The following is a 25,187-nucleotide window of genomic DNA, read 5'->3' as shown; positions in this document are numbered from 1 at the left end:
ATTTTCAGTGGAGGGGGTGGGATAGGAAGTGGTATAGCCCACTCTTATTGGATGAAATGGGAAAAAGTTTCCAGAATGTCTTCGCGAGCTACCTACAATCAGGCCACGAGCTACTGGTAGCTAAAGAGCGACGTGTTGGAGACGTGTTGCTGTATCTTCTTATCTGAGTACACAGAAGTCCCTGTCCCTGTTCTGACACAATAAGCTCTCTGTTCATAATTAAATCAAGCAATGATCTAGCTCTTCCACCTTTTTGTATATATTTATTCTGATAATTTCAGCATTAAACTAAGAAGCTTTCACTGAACTCTGTGTCTGTGTGATTTCTTCCCAAGCTCTGTACTGAGAAGGTAACAGTAGTATGGGTCCAAGAATTTAATTCTGATGCCAGTATCAGCAAAATCTTAACAGGTTCATTTTTCAGATTCATTTTCAGGAATTAAGCTCATGCAACTCGAATGTGAAGGGGTGGCGCAGCATAAATGAGTCCTCAAATGTGACAGTGCCCTGTAAAGAGGCCCCATTTAAGGGGGTTGCTGAGATGTTGCTGCACATTAATTTAAGATGAAACTTTCTGATAATTTAAATGATCAACACTCAGGGCCCTCTCAGTATGTGGGGCCCCAGGCAATTGAGTACCTTGCCTGCCCTGTAGATACGCCTCTGGGTGTGCTTGATGAGAAGTCGGGTGATTGAGAAAGAGGCAGTGTGTGCGTGTGTGTGTTCTGGGAAGTGCAGTTCATGGCGGCCATGAGAGTGTGTGTGTGTGTGTGTGTGTGTGTGTGTGTGTGTGCGCGTTCTGGGAAGCGCAGTTCATGGTGGCCATGTCTGTAGGCCGTGAAGCATGTTGGGAGATCTGTGATGTTCTTGTGGTGAATCCATAGTTGTAAAAAGTCAGTGCACATTTCCTTGTGAAGATTTGAACACCAAATAGGAATGAGAGTCTGTAGTTTTGTAATGGATTGTGGTGTAAGTGAACAATTGACTTGTTGCATCACTAGAGGGAGGCAGAGAGCACCGTCTTAATCATAATCAGTGGCCATCAGCGCCACCTGTCTTCCGTCAACCTTGCCATACATGCAGTCCTCTTCAAAAGTATTGGAATTCTTTTGTTTTTGCTATACGCTGAAGAGATTTGGGTTTGAGTTCAAAAGATGAATGAGACAATAGATCAAAATTGAAGCTTTAATTTCCTGATATATACATCTAGATGTGTTAAACACCTTAGAACATTTTGAGGTGAGCAAAAATATTGGAACAGATAGTGTTATTTACTTTGATTTCCTTGAAGACTATTTGGTTGCATATCCCTTCCTTGCAATAAATAATCAGGCGGCGATCCTCTGACATCACCAAATTGTTACACTCTTCTTTTGTGATGCTTTTCCAGGCTTTTACCACAGCTTCTTTCAGTTGTTGTTTGTTGGGAGGGGTTTCCCCCTTTAGTCTCCTCTTCCGGAGGTGAAATGCATGCTCAAATGCACAAATCCCAAAGGCCATGCTCCAAAATAAAGTGGAAAGATTACCTAGAAGAGTGGAGGTTATTATAACAGCAAAGGGGGACTAAATCTGTAATGGGATATTCAACAAGCACATATGGGTTTGATGGTATTGTTAGTATTTTTTTCATCTTCACACCCACACACAATCAATGTGATGCAGACAAATTATGACCACACGCTACCAAGCCCCCGAAATAATAGCCTGTCCAGGTAGGTATATATGGCGTTGGCACATTTATAACACACATTTGCCATCAACAGAACTTGTTCTTCCAGCAACCAACAATCACAGTGTAGCAAAGGATTCAAGCACTGGACATGGTTCTATAGACAGGAAGTGATGAGTATAAAGAGTCAGTCCACCCTCTAGTGGGCATGCGCAACAGCACCTCCAACCAACTTTGCCAAATTCACCCCTACCTTCAATGGTCACCATCCCAGTGAACACTGAGAGTCCCATGAGTAGAACGCCTAAAGGATGTCCTAGAAACTAAACCCATTCCTGACTGATCAAGTGACTAAGCTATATGAAGATCTAGAGAAGATTCTAAATTCAACTCTTGCTCTCGTGTGGTCGCCTGGGGTTGAGACGCTAAAGATGAACCTATACTCATAAGAGAGTAATCATTTTGTACCCCTGTTGGACTAGACTGAAGCACTGAGGGCTGAGAACTAGAATCAATGTGGACTTGACCCTCAGAGTTCCTTACACCCGTTCTCGTGTGGACTATGGCCACTTGTGAATAATCTCCAATTCTAAGGTCCTTCTGGCTCTACTCACTCCTGGGGCTGGAAAGGGCCAGTAGACCTGACCCATTGGTTTACCTGGTATATTGTTGCCAAGTAAGAACAGGCTTAAGTTCTGAGCAATAGACAGTTTTAATGGGACCATCTTCTCCATGTGGTCTGATCTTATACAGCGTTCCCACTTCATCAATGTAGGTCACAATCTCAAACAAAGTGAAGCGCCAGACATCCCGAATCTTACGGCAGCCATGAAAATGATTCTTACAATACGCTAAAGTACCAGGGGGTAGTATTGCTACTGAGTCAGGGCAATTGGTCCTACGGTGAATGACCACAGTCTCCAAGTGCCTTCGAGAACTGGTATAAATGGAGGTCAAATACTTTTTTGTTACAGCAGATATTGCGTTATGTGTGTCGATTTCTCCTGTGTATGACCTTCTGCCTGTTCTTGGCTTTGTATCTGCTCTGTTCCTTTAAGTTTAATGATTCAGCTCCCAAACTGCTGGAAATGTGGAACAGTTTCTAACTCTTCACCAAATCTGCTTTATCCTGGAGAAGAGGTTTGAGGTGAGACTCCTGTCATACGCCGGTCCTGGTGAGTTTATTATCCTTAATGCTGAAAGACAGAAGAGCATCAGTGTAAACACACAACATCAGCATGAACACCAACACACACACACACATTATTCAGTATGATACAGTAGAGTAGAGTAAAGAGACAGTAGGTCAGTAACTCACTATAATGTCTCCAGTTTACAGTGTGGATCCTTCAGTAGATCAGAGAGCAGCGTCACTCTTGATTCTCCTGGATTATTACCGGTCAGATTCAGTTCTATCAGGTGTGATGAGGAGTTTGACCTCAGAGCTGAAGCCAGAGCAGCACAACCTTCATCTGTAATACTGCAGTTAATCATCCTGCAACACAAAAACCCTTCTCACACTTAACACACTCAGTTTTAGCTCTGAAAACATCAACTACACAAAATCTTTATATACAGAACATTTACTCTCCATCTCACACACACAACAATGACAATATATCACATCACTACAATTACAATCACCACAGATGGAAACTGGACGTAGCTGTGTTTATTAAAATTCTGGTGTGTGTGTGTGTGTGTGTGTGTGTGTGTATATATATGTGTGTATATGTGTGTGTGTGTGTGTGTGTATATATGTATGTATATATATGTGTGTGTGTGTGTGTGTGTGTGTACCTCAGTATCTCCAGTGTACAGTGTGGATTCTCCAGTCCAGCAGAGAGCAGCTTCACTCCTGAATCCTGCAGGTTATTGTAACCCAGGTCCAGTTCTCTCAGTCTGGAGGAGTTTGAGCTGAGAACTGAGGACAGAACTCTACAGCTTTCCTCTGTCAGATTACACCCCCACAGCCTGGAAGAGAAATGATGAAGTGTTAGATTTATTTATCTGATTGTGAAATGAGGTGTTTCCATCAGGTGGGAAATAAAGTGTTTACATGAATACAAGGTTTTAATGTCAGGATAAAAATATAAAAAGAACAGCCTGTGTATAAACAATAAACTAGTATTGGCATGTTATTAAAGTAAATGTGTGTGTAATGTACACTGATCTACACGCTGTAGAAATAAATGTACTTTGTTCTGATGTGAGAAGTGATGTAGATATTTCAGCATTAACACAAAGCTGAGTTTCACAGAGACGCTAAAACTGTTGGAGTTCATTGTTCTTTGGAGCTTAATCTAACTTCCACACACATACACATCACATAACACACACACACACAGAAAAACAAAACTCAACAGCAGAAACAATGCTAATCCACACGATATAAAATACACACTTTAATGTTTTAATCATATAAAACACTGGGCCTCATTTATCACACTGGATACGAATTAATTTCTTCATAAACAGTGTGTAGGAGCATTTACACAAGAACTATTTAAATGTAATGTTATGGAACATTTACAGGATGTTGAGAGAAAAGGTTGATGAGGTGTTGGATCAGAGTTAAATGGGCATGGCCACTCAGCACAAGAGCTGGCTCTTTATGTATGTGCATAGCTGCTTTATCTGCTCTTTATTCTGACCCTCAACCCAGTGTTTCTCCACCAACACTTCACTGTCCTCTACTTTCACATTCATCAGGCACTTATGGAGGAGTTCTGGACTGAGCTGGAGCTTGGGGAAATAGCATCAACACTGGACGAGTGCACTCATTCTTCTTCCTGTATTCATCTGTCTGTAATAAAACTACTTCATCTGAGAGAACGAGTCTACTGGAGTTTGTCTAAATTTCCACGACAGTAAACCGAGAAAGCAAGTGGCAGATGTGGTAAGAGTGACACAGCGTGCATTCTGATTGGTCTCTCTTTGTGCTAAATAATCTATCACTTTTCTCGTTAGGCGGGCTTTACAGTCGACCTCCCTCTCTCTCCGTGAGGTGAGGAGGTGGGAGGTAGCCAGTGAAGTCACCTCCTTGAAATGAGTTTTGGCATGGTTACGTTGACATCTGTGGAACTAACTGTTGTCAAAGCCAAGAAACCAGAAAAATTCTTAATGTTAAATTTAAATAAAATAAAAGTAACACATATAGAAATGATTGTTAAATATAATAGCCTATAATTGTTGTGGAGTGAGGGGGCCCTTGTGGATTGTTCGAAATATTCTAGGGGTCCAAAGCTCACAAAAAGTTGAGAACCACTGGTCTAGTGTATGAATTCTAGAAAGGTAAAATCGTCTCAAATGGAACACGTTAGATTTCGAATAACCTGAAAGTTTGCCCCATCCGATTAATCCGCCAACTAAACAATTATGACAATTATTGTTAGCTGCATGCGCACATATACATATATACATATATATATATATATATATATATATATATATATATATATATATATATATATATATACAGCAAGGCAGTGGTCGTCTTCGAGGTGTGTTTGGGGTCATTATCATGCTGGAATACTGCTCTGCGGCCCAGTCTCCGAAGGGAGGGGATCATGCTCTGCTTCAGTATGTCACAGTACCAGTTGGCATTCATGGTTCCCTCAATGAACTGTAGCTCCCCAGTGCCGGCAGCACTCATGCAGCCGCAGAACATGACACTTCCACCACCATGCTTGACTGTAGGCAAGACACACTTGTCTTTGTACTCCTCACATGGTTGCAGCCAAACATGCTTGACACCATCTGAACCAAATAAGTTTATCTTGGTTCCAGTAATCCATGTCCTTAGCCTGCTTGTCTTCAGCAAACTGTTTGTGGGCTTTCTTGTGCATCATCTTTAGAAGAGGCTTCCTTCTGGGACGACAGCCCTGCAGACCAATTTGACGCAGTGTGCGGCGTATGGTCTGAGCATTTACAGGCTGACCCCCCACCCCTTCAACCTCTGCAGCAATGCTGGCAGCACTCATACGTTTATTCATTGAGGGAACCATGAATGCCAACATGTATTGTGACATAGTGAAGCAGAGCATAATCAGTATGCAGTATTCCAGCATAATAACAACCCCAAACACACCTCGAAGACGACCACTGCCTTGCTAAAGAAGCTGAAGGTGAAGGTGATGGACTAAACTCTACTGAGCATCTGTGGGGCATCCTCAAACAGACGGTGGAGGAGCAGAAGGTCTCAAACATCCATCGGCTCCGTGATGTCGTCATGGAGGAGTGGGAGAGGACTCCAGTGGCAACCTGTGAAGCTCTGGTGAACTCCATGCCCAAGGGGGTTAAGGCAGTGCTGGAAAATAATGGTGGCCACACAAAATATTGCCACTTTGGGACCAATTTGTACATTTTCTTTTCACTTAGGGGTGTACTCACTTTTGTTTCCAGCGGTTTAGACATTAATTGTTGTGTGTTGAGTTATTTTGAGGGGACAGCAAATTTACACTGTTACACAAGCTGCACACTCACTACTTTACACTGTAGCAAAGTGTCATTTCTTCAGTGTTGTCACATGAAAAGATGTGAGCAGTGTACTCACTTTTGTGAGATATTATATATATATAAAACACTGGTAATTCCAGTCTTGAATGTCACGTAAAATGTGAAATGTACTTCTTAATGTAGTAAATCTCAAACCCTGCTGATGTTTTTATTTTAGAAATTAAAATGAAAAAAGTTACAAGAACAGAGCTGTGTTCAGAAATGAGTCTGTTGTGATTCAGAGACAGATTATAAGCAATAATAAAGCATGAAGCTTGTTGTTATGACATGCTGCAAAATGTAACTCTACTCTGCACTCACTCACTCTCTCACTCACTCAGACTATATAACTATGGGGGAGAGGCATCAAATCACTGAAATGTAACTCGAACTGGAGGACACAATATTGTGTGACACAATAACAAAACAGCTTCATTTGTATTTTCATACACTTGTAATCTAATAAAAGTTCTACAAATACCTCTGTATCCATTTTTTTATTGAAACCATTTTTTGATAGGAAACTAGTTGAGTTGCTGATGACATGAAATAAAAATATTAAATTGCAATGTCAAGATGTAATAGTGGTATTTTTTGTTACAGTTATGTTGCCATTGGTTTGTGAAGGTTAAAATACTAATTTAACAGCTCAGTGTTGAGTTTACAATTGCAATTTCAAATCTTTTTTCAATGTAATTACTTTCTGGACTCGGCCAGAATCGACTCGGACTTAAGTCTAACTCGGCCCCTTTTGGACTCTTGATTGGTTAAGGACTTGGTCTCGATTCGGATTCGACAAAGGTGGACTCGGACCCAACACTACTAAATATATTTAAAAAGCAGCTTCAACACATTTATTTACCTTGGCTTTCAATTAGGCCTCTTCATTTTAGGCTTAAAACTGATTTTTTAAAAAAATTTCATGATGATCTAATTTAAAAAATATTTTCTGTTTGATTACTTAATTATTTCTTAAGGAGTTTTTAGGTTTTAATACTGTATTTTTATCTTTAATGTTGTGTTGCAATATTTTTGTTTTAAAGGGGACCTATTATGCAAAATTCACTTTTAAATGGTGTTTGAACATAAATGTGTGTTGGCAGAATTTGTACACAACCACCCTACGATGGTAAAAATCCACAAACTCCTTTTTTTTATATTCCCAATAAATCATAAACAGAGTCTCAAAATGAGCCGTTTTTGTTTTGACCCTAACGTGACGTCATGTTGGAACAAGCCCCATCCAGGGACTCTGCCCTATTAGCATAGCTCCTCCCCTGAGTGAGCTGCACACAATCGGCCATGTTCTCCGCGCTGGAGCAGCTACAGTGATGAGAAGAATGTCTCAGCTTCGTAAGCTTTGTAAGTGTTCTGTTGTTGGCTTTAACAATGAACACGAGAGTCTTCATGTACTCCCGGCATCAGAGACACTGAAGACGCAGTGAAGTTTTATTTTTTAAGGAAATGTGCCCCAAAAATACCTAAAATCATTTCACTCCAGACTGCTTTGTGAACGAGGGTCAATACAAAGCAGGATTTGATAAAAAGTTGATTCTCAAGCATGGATCAGTACCCACTGTTCGTGATCCAGCTTCATATCCAGAAGATGTAAATATCGCACTTTATATTTTGGGAATGTTTGCAAATCGATTTTCCGAATGAGCTTGTTTGCAGATTCCATGACTGATGCGGCTAAAGTGCCAGAGTTATGTCGCCATTTTTATTTTTAACCCGAAAACACACCTTTATTATGCACAATACAGTAAGGTGATTGTCTTTTTGAAAACTATGTAGGTTTTGTGTGAATCATTTTACACCAGGCTGCTTTGTGAATAAGGTTGTTAGCAGATTCCACAGCTAGTGAAGTATTGAGGTGGTCTCTTCCGGAAAGGGGGCGGGGCGCAGCAGCTCATTTGCATTTAAAGAGACACACACCAAAACAGGCATTTTTTGCTTCCACCCAAAAAAGGGGCCTTTAAAGCAGGGTATAAGATCTGTGGGGTATTTTGGGATGAAAGTTCACAGACACATTCCGGGGACACCTGAGACTTATATTACAACATGTAAAAAGGCTTAAAATAGGTCTCCTTTAATATTATATTTGTCATTTTATTTTATTTTCCATTTTATGTGTGAAATGTGCTATGTAAATAATAATGTAATGTAAATAAAGTTATTGTTATTATTATTACTATTATGGTTGTTGGTGTGTGTGTGTGTGTGTGTGTGTGTGTGTGTGTGTATGTGTGTGTGTGTGTGTGTGTGTGTGTGTATGTGTGTGTGTGTGTGTGTGTGTGTACCTCAGTGTCTCCAGTGTACAGTGTGGATTCTCCAGTCCAGCAGAGAGCAGCTTCACTCCTGAATCCTGCAGTTTATTGTCACTCAGGTTCAGTTCTCTCAGTCTGGAGGAGTTTGAGCTGAGAACTGAGGACAGAACTCTACAGCTTTCCTCTGTCAGATTACACCTCCACAGACTGGAAGAGAAATGATGAAGTGTTAGATTTATTTATCTGATTGTGAAATGAGGGGTTTCCATCAAGTGGGAAATAAAGTGTTTACCTGAATACAAGGTTCTAATGTCAGGATAAAAATATAAAATGAACAGCCTGTGTATAAACAATAAACTAGTATTGGCATGTTATTAAAGTAAATGTGTGTGTAATGTACACTGATCTACACGTGTATAACCATGTTATAACCATGTTACACACCCACACACGTGTATTACCATGTTATAACCATGTTTCACACATTTGTATAACCATGTAATAACCAGGTTACACACGTGTATAACCATGTTACCCACACACATACACGAGTATTACCATATTATTACCATTTTACACATGTATAACAAGGATATAACTGTTAGACACACGTGTAAAACCATGTTACACACACGTGTATAATGTGATAACCATGTTACACACGTTTATAACCATTTTACACATGTGTATAACCATGTAACATCCTTTTTACAAACATGTTAATAACCATGTTATAACCATATTACACACATACATAATCATGCTATTTCCATGTTACACACGTGTATAACCATGTTAAAACTGTTACACACATGTATAACCATGTAATATATATTTTAAACACATGTATAACCGTGTTATAACCATGTTACACAAACGTGAATTATCTTGTTATACCCATGTTACACACACATGTATAACCATGTTACAGACACGTGTACAACCATGTTATAATCATGTTACACACATATAACCATGTAATAACCATGTAATAACCATGTTACCCACCCACACATGTGTATTACCATGTTATAAGCATGATACACACTTGTTTAACCATGTTATAACCACGTTACCCACACGTGTAACGATGTTATAACCATGTTACGCACCCACACGTGTATTACCACGAATAACCAAATTGATTAATTTTAAAAACATCTCGTTTGAATATATTTTGATACATTGAACAAAAATGATAGAATATTATTTAAACATTTTTTAAACTTTCCTACCGACCCCCTGCAATTACACCACTGACCACTAGGGGTCCACGGAAAAACTGCACTAGACGGTAGAGTACACAGTACATAGAATAGTATAGTACGTCATTTGGGACACAACTTTAGTATTTACTCTCCAAAGCGTGTTTTCAGAACAGAAGTAACATAATGAGTAAATGTACCGTGCGCAGACCAACTAATCGATAATGCGATTCCTTGACAATGATTTTCATAATCGATTATTTTTGATTTTATCGATTAGTTGTTGCAGCTCTATTTAAAACACAAAAACAGAATATATTTAATAAAACATCATAAATGGCAACAAAGCTTATAAGGAGGACAGACACTATCCACTCATCTCTGATCACCTGCCAGCAGAATAATGACTGGAAAGATGGAAAAGGAGATTACATTAGAACCATAACTACTATTAGTATATATGAGTATGTTATGCTTGTTTTTGTGTTATAACCTGCAGTAATTGTGGGAGGGTGAATTATTTTGGAGTTGGCGTACTCGAGTCAAATTATGAAGAGAATTCGGACTTGTCACACACTCAAGTAAATTTGTACTCAAACTTAGAGAGTGAGTAACAAGAATGAGAGAGTGACAGAACATTTCCTGATTGGTCTTTCTTTCTGCTAGCTAGACCTATCAGTTTTCTCTGTGGGCAGGCTTTAAAATCGACCACTCACTCACTCACACACTCTCTCTCTCTCTCTCTCTCTCTCTCTCTCTCTCTCTCTCTCTCTCTTCAGTTCATTATTCAGTTCAGTATCACTGTAGCGTCATGGCAGAGTGTCCAAAAAAAAAAGAAAACACGCCCTTCACCCCAGACGACACTAAAATGTACCCCTGCTTCATAGGGGTCAAAAATAACAACAGTTTTCAACAGCGACTCTTTGATTGCCCATGGTGGGTTAGATGATTGTAAAAGACATGTTGAGGTGAGTTTAACAGGTGTGATTTGTTCATTAGCATAGCTAACGTTATTTAAACTAGCTGGCTAGCTGCTAAGGAGCTAATCTGTTGATGTCCTACACGATGAGGACAAACCCCCTGTAGACTTGCTTAAACTTGTAATAGAATAAAAATATGGCTAAAAGAGTTGAACAGAATATAATAGTACATATTATTTTAATGTCACATTTAGCATTTAGACTGCCAACCTATACTTAAAAATGAGTGTATGTATGTCGTTATATATATATATATATATATATACACACACACAAACACACATATGGGTGAGATGGGGCTGCAGGGGTGGTGGAGCTACCTCCCTGAAATGAGTTTTTGCATGGTGGGATGTCAGCATAAAAACGCGCGCGCAGACAGCCGCCTCATCATGTGAGTACTGAACTGAGTTCTCTTTAAAGGCTTATTATGCTTGGATGGTGAAATAAATACACACACGTTATGTCAAAACGCAGGCCTGGTTGAGTATTCATGCAAACACAGTCGGTTATGATTTAAGTGAATGTAAACAGTTGGGGAAAAATCGGAGGTGTGTCAATACAGTATATTAGGTCTGTGCATTAGGTCTTAAAGTGACAGCAGTCTAATAAACCTGCTGCTGTCTGTGTCATTAATGTTCATCAAACAACAAAACACAAAGAGAAAATCACTCACTCACTCATTTGACTGAATAACTTCAGTAAATCTAATAAGAATCACTGTATATGTCATACAGTGAAATTAATTTTATTTTACATTTAATTGCTTTATTCAATTTCCGTAGTATTTCTTACTTGAATACTACTGATAGACCTACCTAAGAAAACATATCGTTATCATGAAACGTATCGTGTAGTCATATCGCCCGCCCCTAAATGTTAACATTTGGTAATTCCAGTCTTGAATTTCACGTAAAATGTGAAATGTACTTCTTAATGTAGTAAATCTCATAAACCCTGCTGATGTTTTTATTATTTTAGAAATTAAAACGAAAAGTTTCAAGAACAGAGCTGTGTTCAGAAATGAGTTTGTTGTGATTCATAGACAGATTACAAGCAATAATAAAGCATGAAGCTTGTTGTTATGACATGCTGCTAAAAGTAACTCTACTCTGTACTCTCTCTCTCTCTCTCTCTCTCTGTCTCTCTCTCTCTCTCAGACTATATAACTGTTGGGGAGAGTCATCAAATCACTGAAATGTAACTCGAAATGGAGGACACAATATAGTGTGATACAATAACAAAACAGCTTCATTTGTAATTTCATACACTTGTAATCTAATAAAAGTTCTACAAATACCTCAATATCCATTTTTTTATTGAAACCATTTTTTGATAGGAAACTAGTTGAGTTGCTGATGACATGAAATAAAAATATTAAATTGCAATGTCAAGATGTAATAGTGGTATTTTTTGTTACAGTTATGTTGCCATTGGTTTGTGAAGGTTAAAATACTAATTTAACAGCTCAGTGTTGAGTTTACAATTGCAATTTCAAATCTTTTTTCAATGTAATTACTTTCTGGACTCGGCCAGAATCGACTCGGACTTAAGTCTAACTTGGCCCCTTTTGGACTCAGACTTGGACTCAGACTTGATTGGTTAAGGACTTGGTCTCGATTCGGATCCGGCAAAGGTGGACTCGGACCCAACACTACTAAATATATTTAAAAAGCAGCTTCAACACATTTATTTACCTTGGCTTTCAATTAGGCCTCTTCATTTTAGGCTTTAAACTGATTTATTTTAAATCTCATAATGATTTAATGTATATTTTATTTTCTGTCTGATTACTTACTTATAAGAATTTTTTAGGTTTTAATATTGTATTTTTATCTTTAATGTTGTGATGCAATATTTTTGTTTTAAAGGGGACCTATTATGCAAAATTCACTTTTAAATGGTGTTTGAACATAAATGTGTGTTGGCAGAATGTGTACACAACCACCCTACAATGGTAAAAATCCACCCACTCCTTTTTTATATTCCCAATAAATCATGAACAGAGTCTCAAAATGAGCCTTTTTTGTTTTCGCCCTAACGTGACGTCACGTTGGAACAAGCCCCGCCCAGGGACTCTGCCCTATTAGCATAGCTCCTCCCCTGAGTGAGCTGCACACAATCGGCCATGTTCTCCGCGTTGGAGCAGCTACAGTGATGAGAAGAATGTCTCAGCTTCGTAAGCTTTGTAAGTGTTCTGTTGTTGGCTGTAAGAATGAACATGAGAGTCTTCATGTACTCCCGGCATCAGAGACACTGAAGACGCAGTGAAGTTTTATTTTTTAAGGAAATGTGCCCCAAAAATACCTAAAATCATTTCACACCAGACTGCTTTGTGAACGAGGGCCAGTACAAAGCACTATTTGATAAAAACTTGATTCTGAAGCATGGATCAGTACCCACTGTTCGTGATCCAGCTTCATATCCAGAAGATGTAAATATCGCACTTTATATTTTGGGAATGTTTGCAAATCGATTTTCCGAATGAACTTATTAGCAGATTCCATGGCTAATGCGGCTAAAGTGCCAGAGTTATGTCGCCATTTTTATTTTTAACCCGAAAACACACCTTTATTATGCACAATACAGTAAGGTGATTGTCTTTTTGAAAACTGTGTAGGTTTTCTGTGAATCATTTTACACCAGGCTGTTTTGTGAATAAGGTTGTTAGCAGATTCCACAGCTAATGAAGTATTGAGGTGGTCTCTTCCGGAAACGGGGTGGGGCGCAGCAGCTCATTTGCATTTAAAGAGACACACACCAAAACAGCCTGTTTTTGCTTCCACACAAAAAGGGGCATTTACAGCAGGGTATAAGATCTGTGGGGAATTTTGGGCTGAAACTTCACAGACACATTCTGGGGACACCTGAGACTTATATTACATCTTGTAAAAAGGCTTAAAATAGGTCTCCTTTAATATTATATTTGTCATTTTATTTTATTTTCCATTGTGAAGCACTTTGAGCTGCATTTTATATATGAAATGTGCTACATAATTAAAGTTATTATTATTATTATTATTATTATTATTATTATTATTATTATTACTGTTGTTGGGGTGTGCGTGTGTGCATGTGTGTGTGTGTGTGTGTGTGTGTGTGTGTACCTCAGTGTCTCCAGTGTACAGTGTGGATTCTCCAGTCCAGCAGAGAGCAGCTTCACTCCTGAATCCTGCAGTTTATTGTAACTCAGGTTCAGTTCTCTCAGTCTGGAGGAGTTTGAGCTGAGAACTGAGGACAGAACTCTACAGCTTTCCTCTGTCAGATTACACTCCCACAGCCTCGAAGAGAAATGAAGAAGTGTTAAGATTTATTTATCTGATTGTGAAATGAGGTGTTTCCATCAGGTGGGAAATAAAGTGTTTACCTGAATACAAGGTTCTAATGTCAGGATAAAAATATAAAATGAACAGCCTGTGTATAAACAATAAACTAGTATTGGCATGTTATTAAAGTAAATGTGTGTGTAATGTACACTGATCTACACGCTGTAGAAATAAATGTACTTTGTTCTGATGTGAGAAGTGATGTAGATATTTCAGCATTAACACAAAGCTGAGTTTCACAGAGACGCTAAAACTGTTGGAGTTCATTGTTCTTTGGAGCTTAATCTAACTTTCACACACATACAAATCACATAACACACACACACACACACACACACACACACACACACACACACAGAGAGAGAAAAACAAAGCTCAACAGCAGAAACAATGCTAATCCACACCATATAAAATACACACTTTAATGTTTTACTCATATAAAACACTGGGCCTCATTTATCACACTGGATACGAATTAATTTCTTCATAAACAGTGTGTAGGAGCATTTACACAAGAACTCTTTAATGTGCAAATTAAAATGTAATGTTATGGAACATTTACAGGATGTTGAGAGAAAAGGTTGATGAGGTGTTGGATCAGAGTTAAATGGGTATTGATTGGTCTCTCTTTGTGGTAACTAACCTATCACTTTTCTCGTTAGGCAGGCTTTACAGTCGACCTCTCGCTCTTTTAAATGGTGTTTGAACATAAATGTGTGTCGGCAGAATGTTTACACAACCACCCTACGATGGTAAAAATCCACACACTCCTTTTGTATATTCCCAATAAATCATAAGCTGCACAAAATCGGCCATGTTCTCCAAGCTAAGAATGAACATGAGCCTTCATGTACTCCCAGCATCAGAGACACTGAAGACGCAGTGAAGTTTTATTTTTGAAGGAAATGTGCCCCAAAATATACCTAAAATCATTTCACACCAGACTGCTTTGGGAACGAGGGTCAATACAAAGCAGGATTTGATAAAAACTTGATTCTCAAGCATGGATCAGTTCACACTGTTCGTGATCCAGCTTCATATCCAGAAGACGGAAATATTGCATGTTATATTTTGGGAATGTTTGCAAATCGATTTTCCGAATGAGCTTGTTATCAGATTCCATGGCTAATGCGGCTAAAGTGCCAGAGTTATGTTATCATGTTTATTTTTATCCCAAAAACACACCTTTATTATGCACAATACAGTAAGGTGATTGTCTTTTTGAAAACTGTGTAGGTTTTGTGTGAATCATTTTACACCAGGCTGTTTTGTGAATAAGGTTGTTAGCAGATTCCACAGCTAATGTAGTATCAGAAGCAGGAGCTGGTATCTTCCGGAAGGGGGGCGGGGCGCAGTAGCTCATTTGCATTTAAAGAGACACAAACCAAAACAGCCTGTTTTTGCTTCCACCCAAAAAGAGGCATTTATAGCAGGGTATAAGATCTGTGAGATATTTTGGGGTGAAAGTTCACAGACACATTCTGGGGACACCTGAGACTTATATTACATCTTGTAAAAAGGCTTAAAATAGGTCTCCTTTAATATTATATTTATCATTTTATTTTATTTTCCATTGTGAAGCACTTTGAGCTGCATTTTATGCATGAAATGTGCTATATAAATAAAGTTATTATTATTATTATTATTATTATTATTATTATTATTATTATTACTGTTGTTGCTGTGTGTCTGTGTACCTCAGTGTCTCCAGTGTACAGTGTGGATTCTCCAGTCCAGCAGAGAGCGCCTTCACTCCTGAATCCTGCAGTTTATTGTGTCTCAGGTCCAGTTCTCTCAGTCTGGAGGAGTTTGAGCTGAGAACTGAGGACAGAACTCTACAGCTTTCCTCTGTCAGATTACACACACACAGCCTGGAAGAGAAATGATGAAATATCAGAACTCTGACCTCAAACACACACAAACAGCCATAATCCAGCTAAAGTTCACCATGTAACAGAAATGTGAGTGTGTTTCTCTCACACACAGAAATGAGAGGACAGGACACCACATCAGTACTATTATTATTATTATTATTATTATTATTATTATTATTATTATTATTATTAATATTACTACTACTACTACTATTATAATTATAAACAAATGCTTTATCAAAAAAACCTTTGTTTTCATTCCTTTAAGGATTGTTGTAACTGATAATAATAATAATAATAATAATAATAATAATAATAATAATAATAATAAATTATCACTAACAATGATCCTAAAAGGAATGAAAACAGATGGGTTTTTTTTTGTTTGAACAAATGCTTTATTATAATTGAAACTTGAAACCATTTTTTAATGAAAGTACGTGTTAAAAGGTCTCCAACTAAAAAATAAATACAATAAATAACAAATCTGTATACACACTGTAGAAATAAATGTACTTTGTTCTGATGTGAGAAGTGATGTAGATATTTCAGCATTAACACAAAGCTAAGTTTCACAGAGACGCTAAAACTGTTGGAGTTCACTATTCTTTGGAGCTTAAACTTTCACACACATACAAATCACATAACACACACACACACACACACACACACACACACACACACACACAGAAAAACAAAGCACAACAGCAATGCTAATCCACGCCATATAAAATACACACTTTAATGTTTTACTCATAAAACACTGGGCCTCATTTATCACACTGGACACGAATTAATTTCTTCATAAACAGTGTGTAGGAGCATTTACACAAGAACTCTTAAAGGTGCAAATTAAAATGTAATGTTATGGACCATTTACAGGATGTTGAGAGAAAAGGTTGATGAGGTGTTGGATCAGAGTTAAATGGGTGTTGATTGGTCTCTCTTTGTGCTAACTAACCTATCACTTTTATCGTTAGGCAGGCTTTACAGTCGACCTCTCACTCTTTCTCTCTAATGTTATGGAACATTTACAGGATGTTGAGAGAAAAGGTTGATGAGGTGTTGGATCAGAGTTAAATGGGCGTGGCCACTCAGCACAAGAGCTAGCTCTTTATGTATGTGCATAGCTGCTTTATCTGCTCTTTATTCTGACCCTCAACCCAGTGTTTCTCCACCAACACCTCACTGTCCTCTACTTTCACATTCATCAGGCACTTATGGAGGAGTTCTGGACTGAGCTGGAGCTTGGGGAAATAGCATCAACACTGGACCAGTGCCCTCATTCTTCTTCCTGTATTCATCTCTCTGTAATAAAACTACTTCATCTGAGAGGACGAGTCTACTGGTGTTTGTCTAAATTTCCACGACAGTAAACTTAGAAAGCAAGTGGCAGATGTGGTAAGAGAGACACAGTGCGCATTCTGATTGGTCTCTCTTTGTACTAACTAATCTATCACTTTTCTCGTTAGGCGGGCTTTACAGTCGACCTCTCTCTCTCTCCGTGAGGTGGGGAGGTGGGAGGTAGCCAGTGAAGTCACCTCCTTGAAATGAGTTTTGGCATGGTTACATTGACATCTGGGGAACCAACTGCTGTCAAAGCCAAGAAACCTGGAACTGTGGAGAGCCTGCAGTCAAAAAGGGAAAGCGACAGAGCCCGTGCTAAAATGAGAATAAATATGGGCATGGCTTTTGAAAGGTGGTGAAAACTCAGAGATCTGAAGGGATTGAAGACAGAGATGCTTTTTTCCTGTTAAACAGGTCAGACATTTCAGTAGCTCAATAGGTAGCTAGCTAACTTGATTCAGCTGTCTGTTTGGTTTGCTATGGTCTGTGTGGTAAACTTCACTTATTTTCTGCTAGCTATGAGAGAGAGCAACTCTCCTCTACTTCAAGAAAACCGTATCCACCTCCACCTCCGCTGTCGAGTATTGGAGCTAATATACAACACACGAATACCTCAGTGTTGCCAAGTCTCACGAGACAAATAAGCAACTGCAGCTTCAAAAACAAGCCCAATATTATTATATCCTGTTACAGGTTCAATGTAAACAGACTCAATAAATGAGCCTACAACATATTAAACTGAAACCACTCGCAGTTTAAAACTAGGGCTCCAGCTAACGATTATTTTCACAATCGATTAGTTTGCTGATTATTATTTCATTTATTTATTTATTTATTTTTCGATTAACCGTATGGGGCAAACTTTCAGTGCCATTATTAAAATTTATTTAAAATAAAATCCACACACTGAGTGTTACAAATATAAACTTAAGACTAAAACTTTACACAACTGTTTGTCCAAATATATAAGACTGAAAAGATCTCAGTACACACAGAAACACACCTGTATATATCTTATTCATTTAAAATAAATACAATTTTTATTTATTATTAATGGTAAATATGAATAAAATAAAGTAACATATATAGCCTATAATTGTTGTGGAGTGAGGGGGTTCCTTGTGGATTGTTCGAAATATGCTAGGGGTCCAAAGCTCACAAAAGGTTGAGATCCACTGGTCTAGTGTATGAATTTTAGAAAGGTAAAATCGTCTCAAATGGAACACATTAGTTTTTTACTAACCTGAAAGTTTGCCCCCATCCGATTAATTGATTAATCAAAAAATAATCCGCCAACTAATCGATTATGAAAATTATTGTTAGCTGCATATATATATATATATATATATATATATATATATATATATATATATATATATATATATATATATATATATATATATAAAGTATTTATGCATTACTTTTTATGGATGCACAAAAAGCACTGAATTCTACAGTCCTAGCAATCCCGGGTTGATTGGTAGAACCTGTCATTCCCCAGGGATTGATAGAAATACCAGGTTCAATTACATATTATTGTTGGTGTGACATTTAATTTGACTCTCTGAATTATCTTTTGTTTATTTTATCCATCGCTGCGACACTTGAACTTGTCTACCACTCACAGGTTTTTGCAAATAATCATTTCATTTGTAAATAAATTTAAAATAAATCCATCAATGGACTCAGTCAGCTCAGTTAATGTGATATCTGTGAATGCACATGAATAACCAAACTGATTATTTTTAAAAACATTTCGTTTGAATATATTTTGATACATTGAACAAAAAATTATATAATACTATTTAAACATTTTTAAAACTTTCCTACCGACCCCCTGCAATTACACCACTGACCACTAGGGGTCCGCGGAAACACTGCACTAGATGGTAGAGTATTTCAGTGTCAATACAAAGCAGGATTTGATAAAAACTTGATTCTCAAGCATGGATCAGAACCCACTTGTCATTTGTCATTTTATTTGTCATTTTATTTTATTTTCCATTTTCCATTTCATGTATGAAATGTGCTATATAAACAAAGTTGTTATTATTATTATTATTATTATTATTATTATTATTATTATTATTATTGGCACCCTGTCCAGGGTGTACCCCGCCTTGTGCCCCATGCTCCCTGGGATAGGCTCCAGGTTTCCCCGTGACCCTGAAAAGGATTAAGCGGTATAGAAGATGGATGGATGGATGGATGGATGGATTATTATTATTATTAGCACTGTTGTTGGTGTGTGTGTGTGTGTGTGTGTGTGTGTGTGTGTGTGTGTACCTCAGTATCTCCAGTGTACAGTGTGGATTCTCCAGTCCAGCAGAGAGCAGCTTCACTCCTGAATCCTGCAGGTTATTGTTACTCAGGTCCAGTTCTCTCAGTCTGGAGGAGTTTGAGCTGAGAACTGAGGACAGAACTCTACAGCTTTCCTCTGTCAGATTACACTCCCACAGACTGGAAGAGAAATGATGAAATATCAGAACTCTGAGCTCAAACACACAAACACAGCCATAATCCAGCTAAAGTTTACCATGTAACAGAAATGTGAGTGTGTTTCTCTTACACACAGAAATCAGAGGACAAGACACCACATCAGTACTATTATTATTATTATTATTATTATTATTATTATTATAAACAAATTCTTTATTATAATAAAGCATTTGTTCAAACAAAAAACCCTTCTGTTTTCATTCCTTTAAGGATCATTGTAACTGATAATAATAATAATAATAATAATAATAAGAGGAAGAAGAAGAAGAAGAAGAAGAAATTATTATCAGTTACAATGTTCCTTAAATAAATGAAAACAGATGTTTGTTTTTTTGTTTGAACAAATGCTTTAATTTAATTGAAACTTGAAAACATTTTTTAATGAAAGTACATGTTAAAAGGTCTCCAACTAAAAAATAAATAAAATAAATAAGAAATCTCCCGTTTGAACAAAAAGGAGCAGGACGTGCTGTGGCTTTGTTTGGAAATATTTCGTTGGTGAAACGGAACAGAAACAGACAATAAAATGTAAGACAGGTAATATTAACTTATTCTTTCTGTTAGCATAGCATAAATAAAAATAACATCAGATGTGTGAGCTTTAAAATGTCTAAAATAAATTAATATGTACTGTAGCTGCACAGCCAGACTGCTCCTGTACCTTTAACTCTCTCTCTCACACACACACACACACACACACACACACACACACACACACACACACACAATGTCACATGTTGTATTCATATTGTTCCCATGGTGACAGTGTTATGTTTTTCTTGTTCTCAATTGTGAAGTTCTGTTCAATGTCTCTTTCAAGTAAAAGGAGAAAAGAAAAAGTGCCTTTCACTGGTGTTTAGTTCACAAAATGATCAAAAAGCAGTCATGAATACATGCAGTTATTTTGTAGAGATCATTTTCATCAGTTTTAGAGAAAAGGTAATAAATGGTGATATAAGGTTTTGTCCATACGGCCCAGATCTCAGTGCAGACGTAACGTGTTAGTGTAAAAGTGAAACAATCTTCTGTAACAGTACCAGAGGTTTGTTTAAAGATGATTAGAGTAACTATTAACAAGCATTAATCCAAACAGTGCAGTTCAGTGTTACATTAAAATAACAAACCATGCAGTAATACATTTATAAATAAAAATACTCACACAGCTTTTCTGGAGGCTTTGACCACTGGCAGCAGGTTCAGAAAACATTCCTCTGATGGGTCATATTTACTCAAATTAAACACATCCAGCTCCTGATCTGAGTTCAGTAACACAAACACCAGAGCTGACCACTGAGCAGGAGAGAGTCTGGCTCCCCAGAGACCACTGTCACCTCCTCTGTTCAGGTAAGTCTGTACTTCCTGCACTAGAGAATGTTCATTCAGTTCATTCAGACAGTGGAACAGATTGATGGATTTCTCTGGAGATGGATTCTCCCTGATCTTCTCCTTGATGTACTCGACTGTTTCCTGTTTGCTGTGAGAGCTGCTTCCTGTCTGTGGCATTAAGCCTCGTAAGAGAGTCTGATTGGACTCCAGTGAGAGACCCAGAAGGAAGCGGAGGAACAGGTCCAGGTGTCCATTCTCACTCTGTAAGGCCTTGTCCACTGCACTCCTGAGGAGATCAGACATGGTTGACTTGCTGAAGAAATGGAAAAGTCCAGTGCGTTGCTCCACTAACACATTTGTCTTTCTAAAAATAAAGCGGAGAAATGTGTATAAAGCAGCCAGAAACTCCTGAACACTCAGATGAACAAAGCTGAACACCTTCCCCAGGTGAAGCCCAAACTCCTCTCTGAAGATTTGGGTACACACTCCTGAGTACACTGCCACTTCTCCAACATCAATGCCACACTCTCTCAGGTCTTCCTCATAGAAGATCAGGTTTCCTTTCTCCAGCTGTTGGAAAGCCAGTTTCCCCAGTGCCAGGATACTCTCTCTGGTCTGCTGAGGATCAGGGTCACATTTCTGATGGTACTTTTGGTCCTTGTGTTTGATCTGAAAGATCAGGAAGTGTGTGAACATTTGAGTCAGAGTCTTGGGGACCTCTCCACTCTCTGCTTCACCCAACACTCTCTCTAGAACAGTGGCTGAGATCCAGCAGAAGACTGGGATGTGGCACATGATGTAGAGGCTTCTTGAAGACTTCATGTGTGTGATGATTTTATTGGCCAGGCTCTGATCACTGATCCTCTTCCTGAAGTACTCCTCTTTCTGAGGATCACTGAAGCCTCGTACCTCTGTTACCTGGTCTACACACTCAGGAGGGATCTGATTGGCTGCTCCTGGTCGAGAGGTTATCCAGAGGAGAGCAGAGGGAAGCAGATTCCCCTTGATGAGGTTTGTCAGCAGCACATCCACCGAGGCCGACTCTGTCACATCACACAATCTCTCATTCTTCTGGAAATTTAGAGGAAGTCGACACTCATCCAGACCATCAAAGATCAACACCACTGTGTAGGAGTCTAGTAATTCTAGTTTTCTCATTTCTGGGAAAATGTGATGAAGAAGCTCCATCAGACTGAGATTTCTCTGCTTCATCAGATTCAGCTCTCTAAAGGGAAGTGGAAACATGAAGGTGACGTCTTGATTTGCTTTTCCTTCAGCCCAGTCCAGAATGAACTTCCGCACAGAGACTGTTTTTCCAATTCCAGCAACTCCTTTAGTCAGCACTCTTCTGATGGACTTGTCTTTAAAGAGCTCGTTACATTTGATGGGTGTCTCCTGTGTTGCTGGTCTCCTGGACGCTGTCTCAATCTGTCTAACCTCATGTTCATTATTGACGTCTCCACTCCAACCCTCTGTGATGTAGAGATCTGTATAGCTCTCATTCAGAAGTGCTGAGCTTCCATGCTGTGAGATTCCTTCATTAATTCTTTTAAACTTCTCTCTCAGGCTGGATTTCAGCTCTGTCTGACATACAAGGGCCACTGACTCTAATAAACAAAGTAATAACATGTTTTAATGCAAAATCACTGAGCACAATATAAAATGTAAAATTCTTTCAAATGCTGCTGTTCATTCCTGATTCATGGACTAAATATTATTGAAGGAACAGGACCACTTTACAGAGTAATCACAAACTGGACCACGAACAGAACAGAAAAGCACCAGATGTACATGATACTAAACTCAAACTTCAAACTAAAAGTGTCCATATCTAAAACTATTTCCTCTCTCTAAAGTGAACCTGATGGAGTAAAGCCATGACTCAGAACTCTTACTGTTGTGCAGTGTGTTAGCGAGATCTGTGTGGTTCATGTTCTTCAGGACGTGCAGTGTGATCTTCAGCGCTCCCTCTCTGACACTGTGCAGATCCTCCTCATCCTCCACCTCCCTCTCAGTGCATGCTGGGTAATCTGGACTCAGGAGCTTCCTAAACCTCTTCAGCTCATTCTTTATCAGAGTGATGACTTTGTGTTCCAGCTCCTGGTTAGAAACACACAGGAACACATCTAAATATTATAATGTTACACACTGAGAGATGCTTTTATTTTATGAAAAGAAGAAAGGTCTCTTTCTATTACCACAGTTACAACTGAAATTCTGTCTGATTACCCATAATGCTGCTGCACATTGATAAACCTGTGAACCATCATTATCTTAAATAAAAAACCTGCAACCTATTCACACACAAGTTACACACATTAAAAAGACACACACACCTTGAATATGGAGTCCAGCTGATTTCTGCTGATGTTTGATTTCTTCTTTTGTGGTCTGTGAACAAATAAAACACATGATGTAATATAGACTATATGTATTCATAGCTGCACAACACACTAATACATACAGAGGCAGATATTTGACACTATCTTTTAACACAATACACTGATTTCAGGGTTTCCTCACTGACACTAACATGTTTATGAATAAAATAGTGATCTAGTCATTAATGTCCCAGGTGTAAATGTTGTTGTGTAGCACCACAGACCCTCCAGCTCAGGGACTGCAGGCTGAACTGAACTCTTAAAGCAGTTTTCCTCACTGCCAGTCCGAGAGCTGCAGCACTGCACACTTTAGTGTTTTACTGCTTCAACACCTGATCAAGCTCATGAAGGGCTTCATAATGAGACCAGTGAGTTTGATCAGGTGGAACACTGCTGTAAAACACCTCACTGTACTGACCTCACATCAGGAGAACTGGCTCTGTCTCTGAAGAAAATTGGATGATCCATTGACGCATCACTCTTCATGGACACACAGCTGGGTTCTGGTGAGTCTGATCTCTTTCCCTTCATCATTCTGTAATTAGAACAGAAATATCAGCAATAATTAATACTCTGCTGTCTCAGCACTGTTACACAAAATGTTCATCATTAAACACCAATAATTCCATCTTTTTAATTCAGCTACAGTCTGCACACTTATTCAAACAGGAGACACGCCTCATACCTCAGGAATTACACTGATGTCAGGAGTCCCAATCACAGATAACTGACTCAGCTGGGTCTTAAAGCCTGTAGAGTTCACTGACTCAAAGCTACACTGCTCTTCTCCTCCACATTACACAGTCCTTTTTACTCTTCTCTCAGTGAATGATTTCTCTAAACTGTTCTTAGATCAGATCAGTGATATATTCACTGCTATTAAACACCTTAAACCAAAGTTTTGTTCCTCTGTTAACTAGTGAGTGTTTAGAGATACAGATCTGTTCCCATGAGACGGTGTGTATTTATTGTTGGTGAATGGAAAAGTAACTCATCTCTCGTCTTTCTTTAAGTCCTGTTCTCCAGACACACTCATGTTGGAGGTCATGTCTCCTTCTCCAGATTACAGCAGGACACACATTTACTTCACTCCAACATCGGTGTGTTAAATCAAACCCTGTATCAGCACAGAGTTCACTTACAGGAAATAGTCACGGTATCAAGTCTTAAAACAACCTGTGTACATTCAAACTTCAGTACAAACCGGTTCTGGCAGAGGGGGAGGGGCAGTGGTGTGTGTGTGTGTGTGTGTGTGTGTGTGTGTGTGTGTGTGTGTGTGAGAGAGCATACAGACATTCTCGTGTGTGTGAAGCAAGACTAGATTTTTGCAGTGTTTCATTAAAAATAAACACCAAATATAAATATCCAGATATTTGATATCCACATTGGTCAAAATATTTAATGTGTTCAAAATGTCTTCTAATAATCCTACCTTAATCTACAAATTCCATGCATGGGTCTGTGATTTTGTCAACATCTTCTGCATTGTGGAACAATAGGTCAGTTATAGACATTCTACACAGTTAGATAATTAGGTTTTCTGCATAGGAAAACGTTTTTAGAAACACATAAATAAAAGTATAAGAAATTCTCTGCCTTTTTCTGAGGTATAGATCCATTTTTGTGTAACTGCCACACTGAGCAATTTCTGATACAATATAAAAAGAATTTTAGGTGACTTTAAGAAAACATTATACACAATTTCTACTAGGGATGGGCATTTCAGGCTAAATTACTTTTCAAATTATTCCTGGCATTATTTGAGTGACATTCAAATTTTTTCTGGCTGAAGGGAGTTGAGCAACTGTTTGTCATTTAC

General features: G+C 38.4%; 1 protein-coding gene across 1 annotated transcript; it reads right to left on the bottom strand.

The window, feature by feature from the left end:
- Nucleotides 1-1,146: 1,146 nt before the first annotated feature.
- On the bottom strand, nt 1,147-22,354 carry LOC128616757 (NLR family CARD domain-containing protein 3-like). Its single transcript, XM_053639552.1, has 5 exons — nt 20,821-22,354; nt 19,449-19,622; nt 3,470-3,643; nt 2,988-3,164; nt 1,147-2,865 (listed from the first exon to the last, which is right to left on the bottom strand). Exons 1-5 carry the CDS (start codon nt 22,230-22,232, stop codon nt 2,829-2,831), a joined length of 1,974 nt encoding a protein of 657 aa, XP_053495527.1. The 5' UTR covers nt 22,233-22,354; the 3' UTR covers nt 1,147-2,828.
- Nucleotides 22,355-25,187: the final 2,833 nt, after the last annotated feature.

This window comes from Ictalurus furcatus, chromosome 13 (assembly GCF_023375685.1).
Source record: "Ictalurus furcatus strain D&B chromosome 13, Billie_1.0, whole genome shotgun sequence".
NCBI classification, from domain to species: Eukaryota; Metazoa; Chordata; class Actinopteri; order Siluriformes; family Ictaluridae; genus Ictalurus; species Ictalurus furcatus.
Note: the sequence above shows the minus strand (reverse complement) of the source record. Positions and strands in the feature narration are given on the sequence as shown.

What these genes read in the sequence shown, in the direction of transcription:
- LOC128616757 (XM_053639552.1), bottom strand. Translation starts at nt 22,232, where the DNA reads ATGTTTCCACTTCCCTTTAGAGAGCTGAATCTGATGAAGCAGAGAAAT. An exon ending in TGTACACTGGAGATACTGAG is followed by an intron (nt 3,165 to 3,469) that starts GTACACACACAC and finishes TTTGTGTTGCAG; the next exon opens with GATGATTAACTGCAGTATTA. An exon ending in TGTAAACTGGAGACATTATA is followed by an intron (nt 2,866 to 2,987) that starts GTGAGTTACTGA and finishes TCTGTCTTTCAG; the next exon opens with CATTAAGGATAATAAACTCA.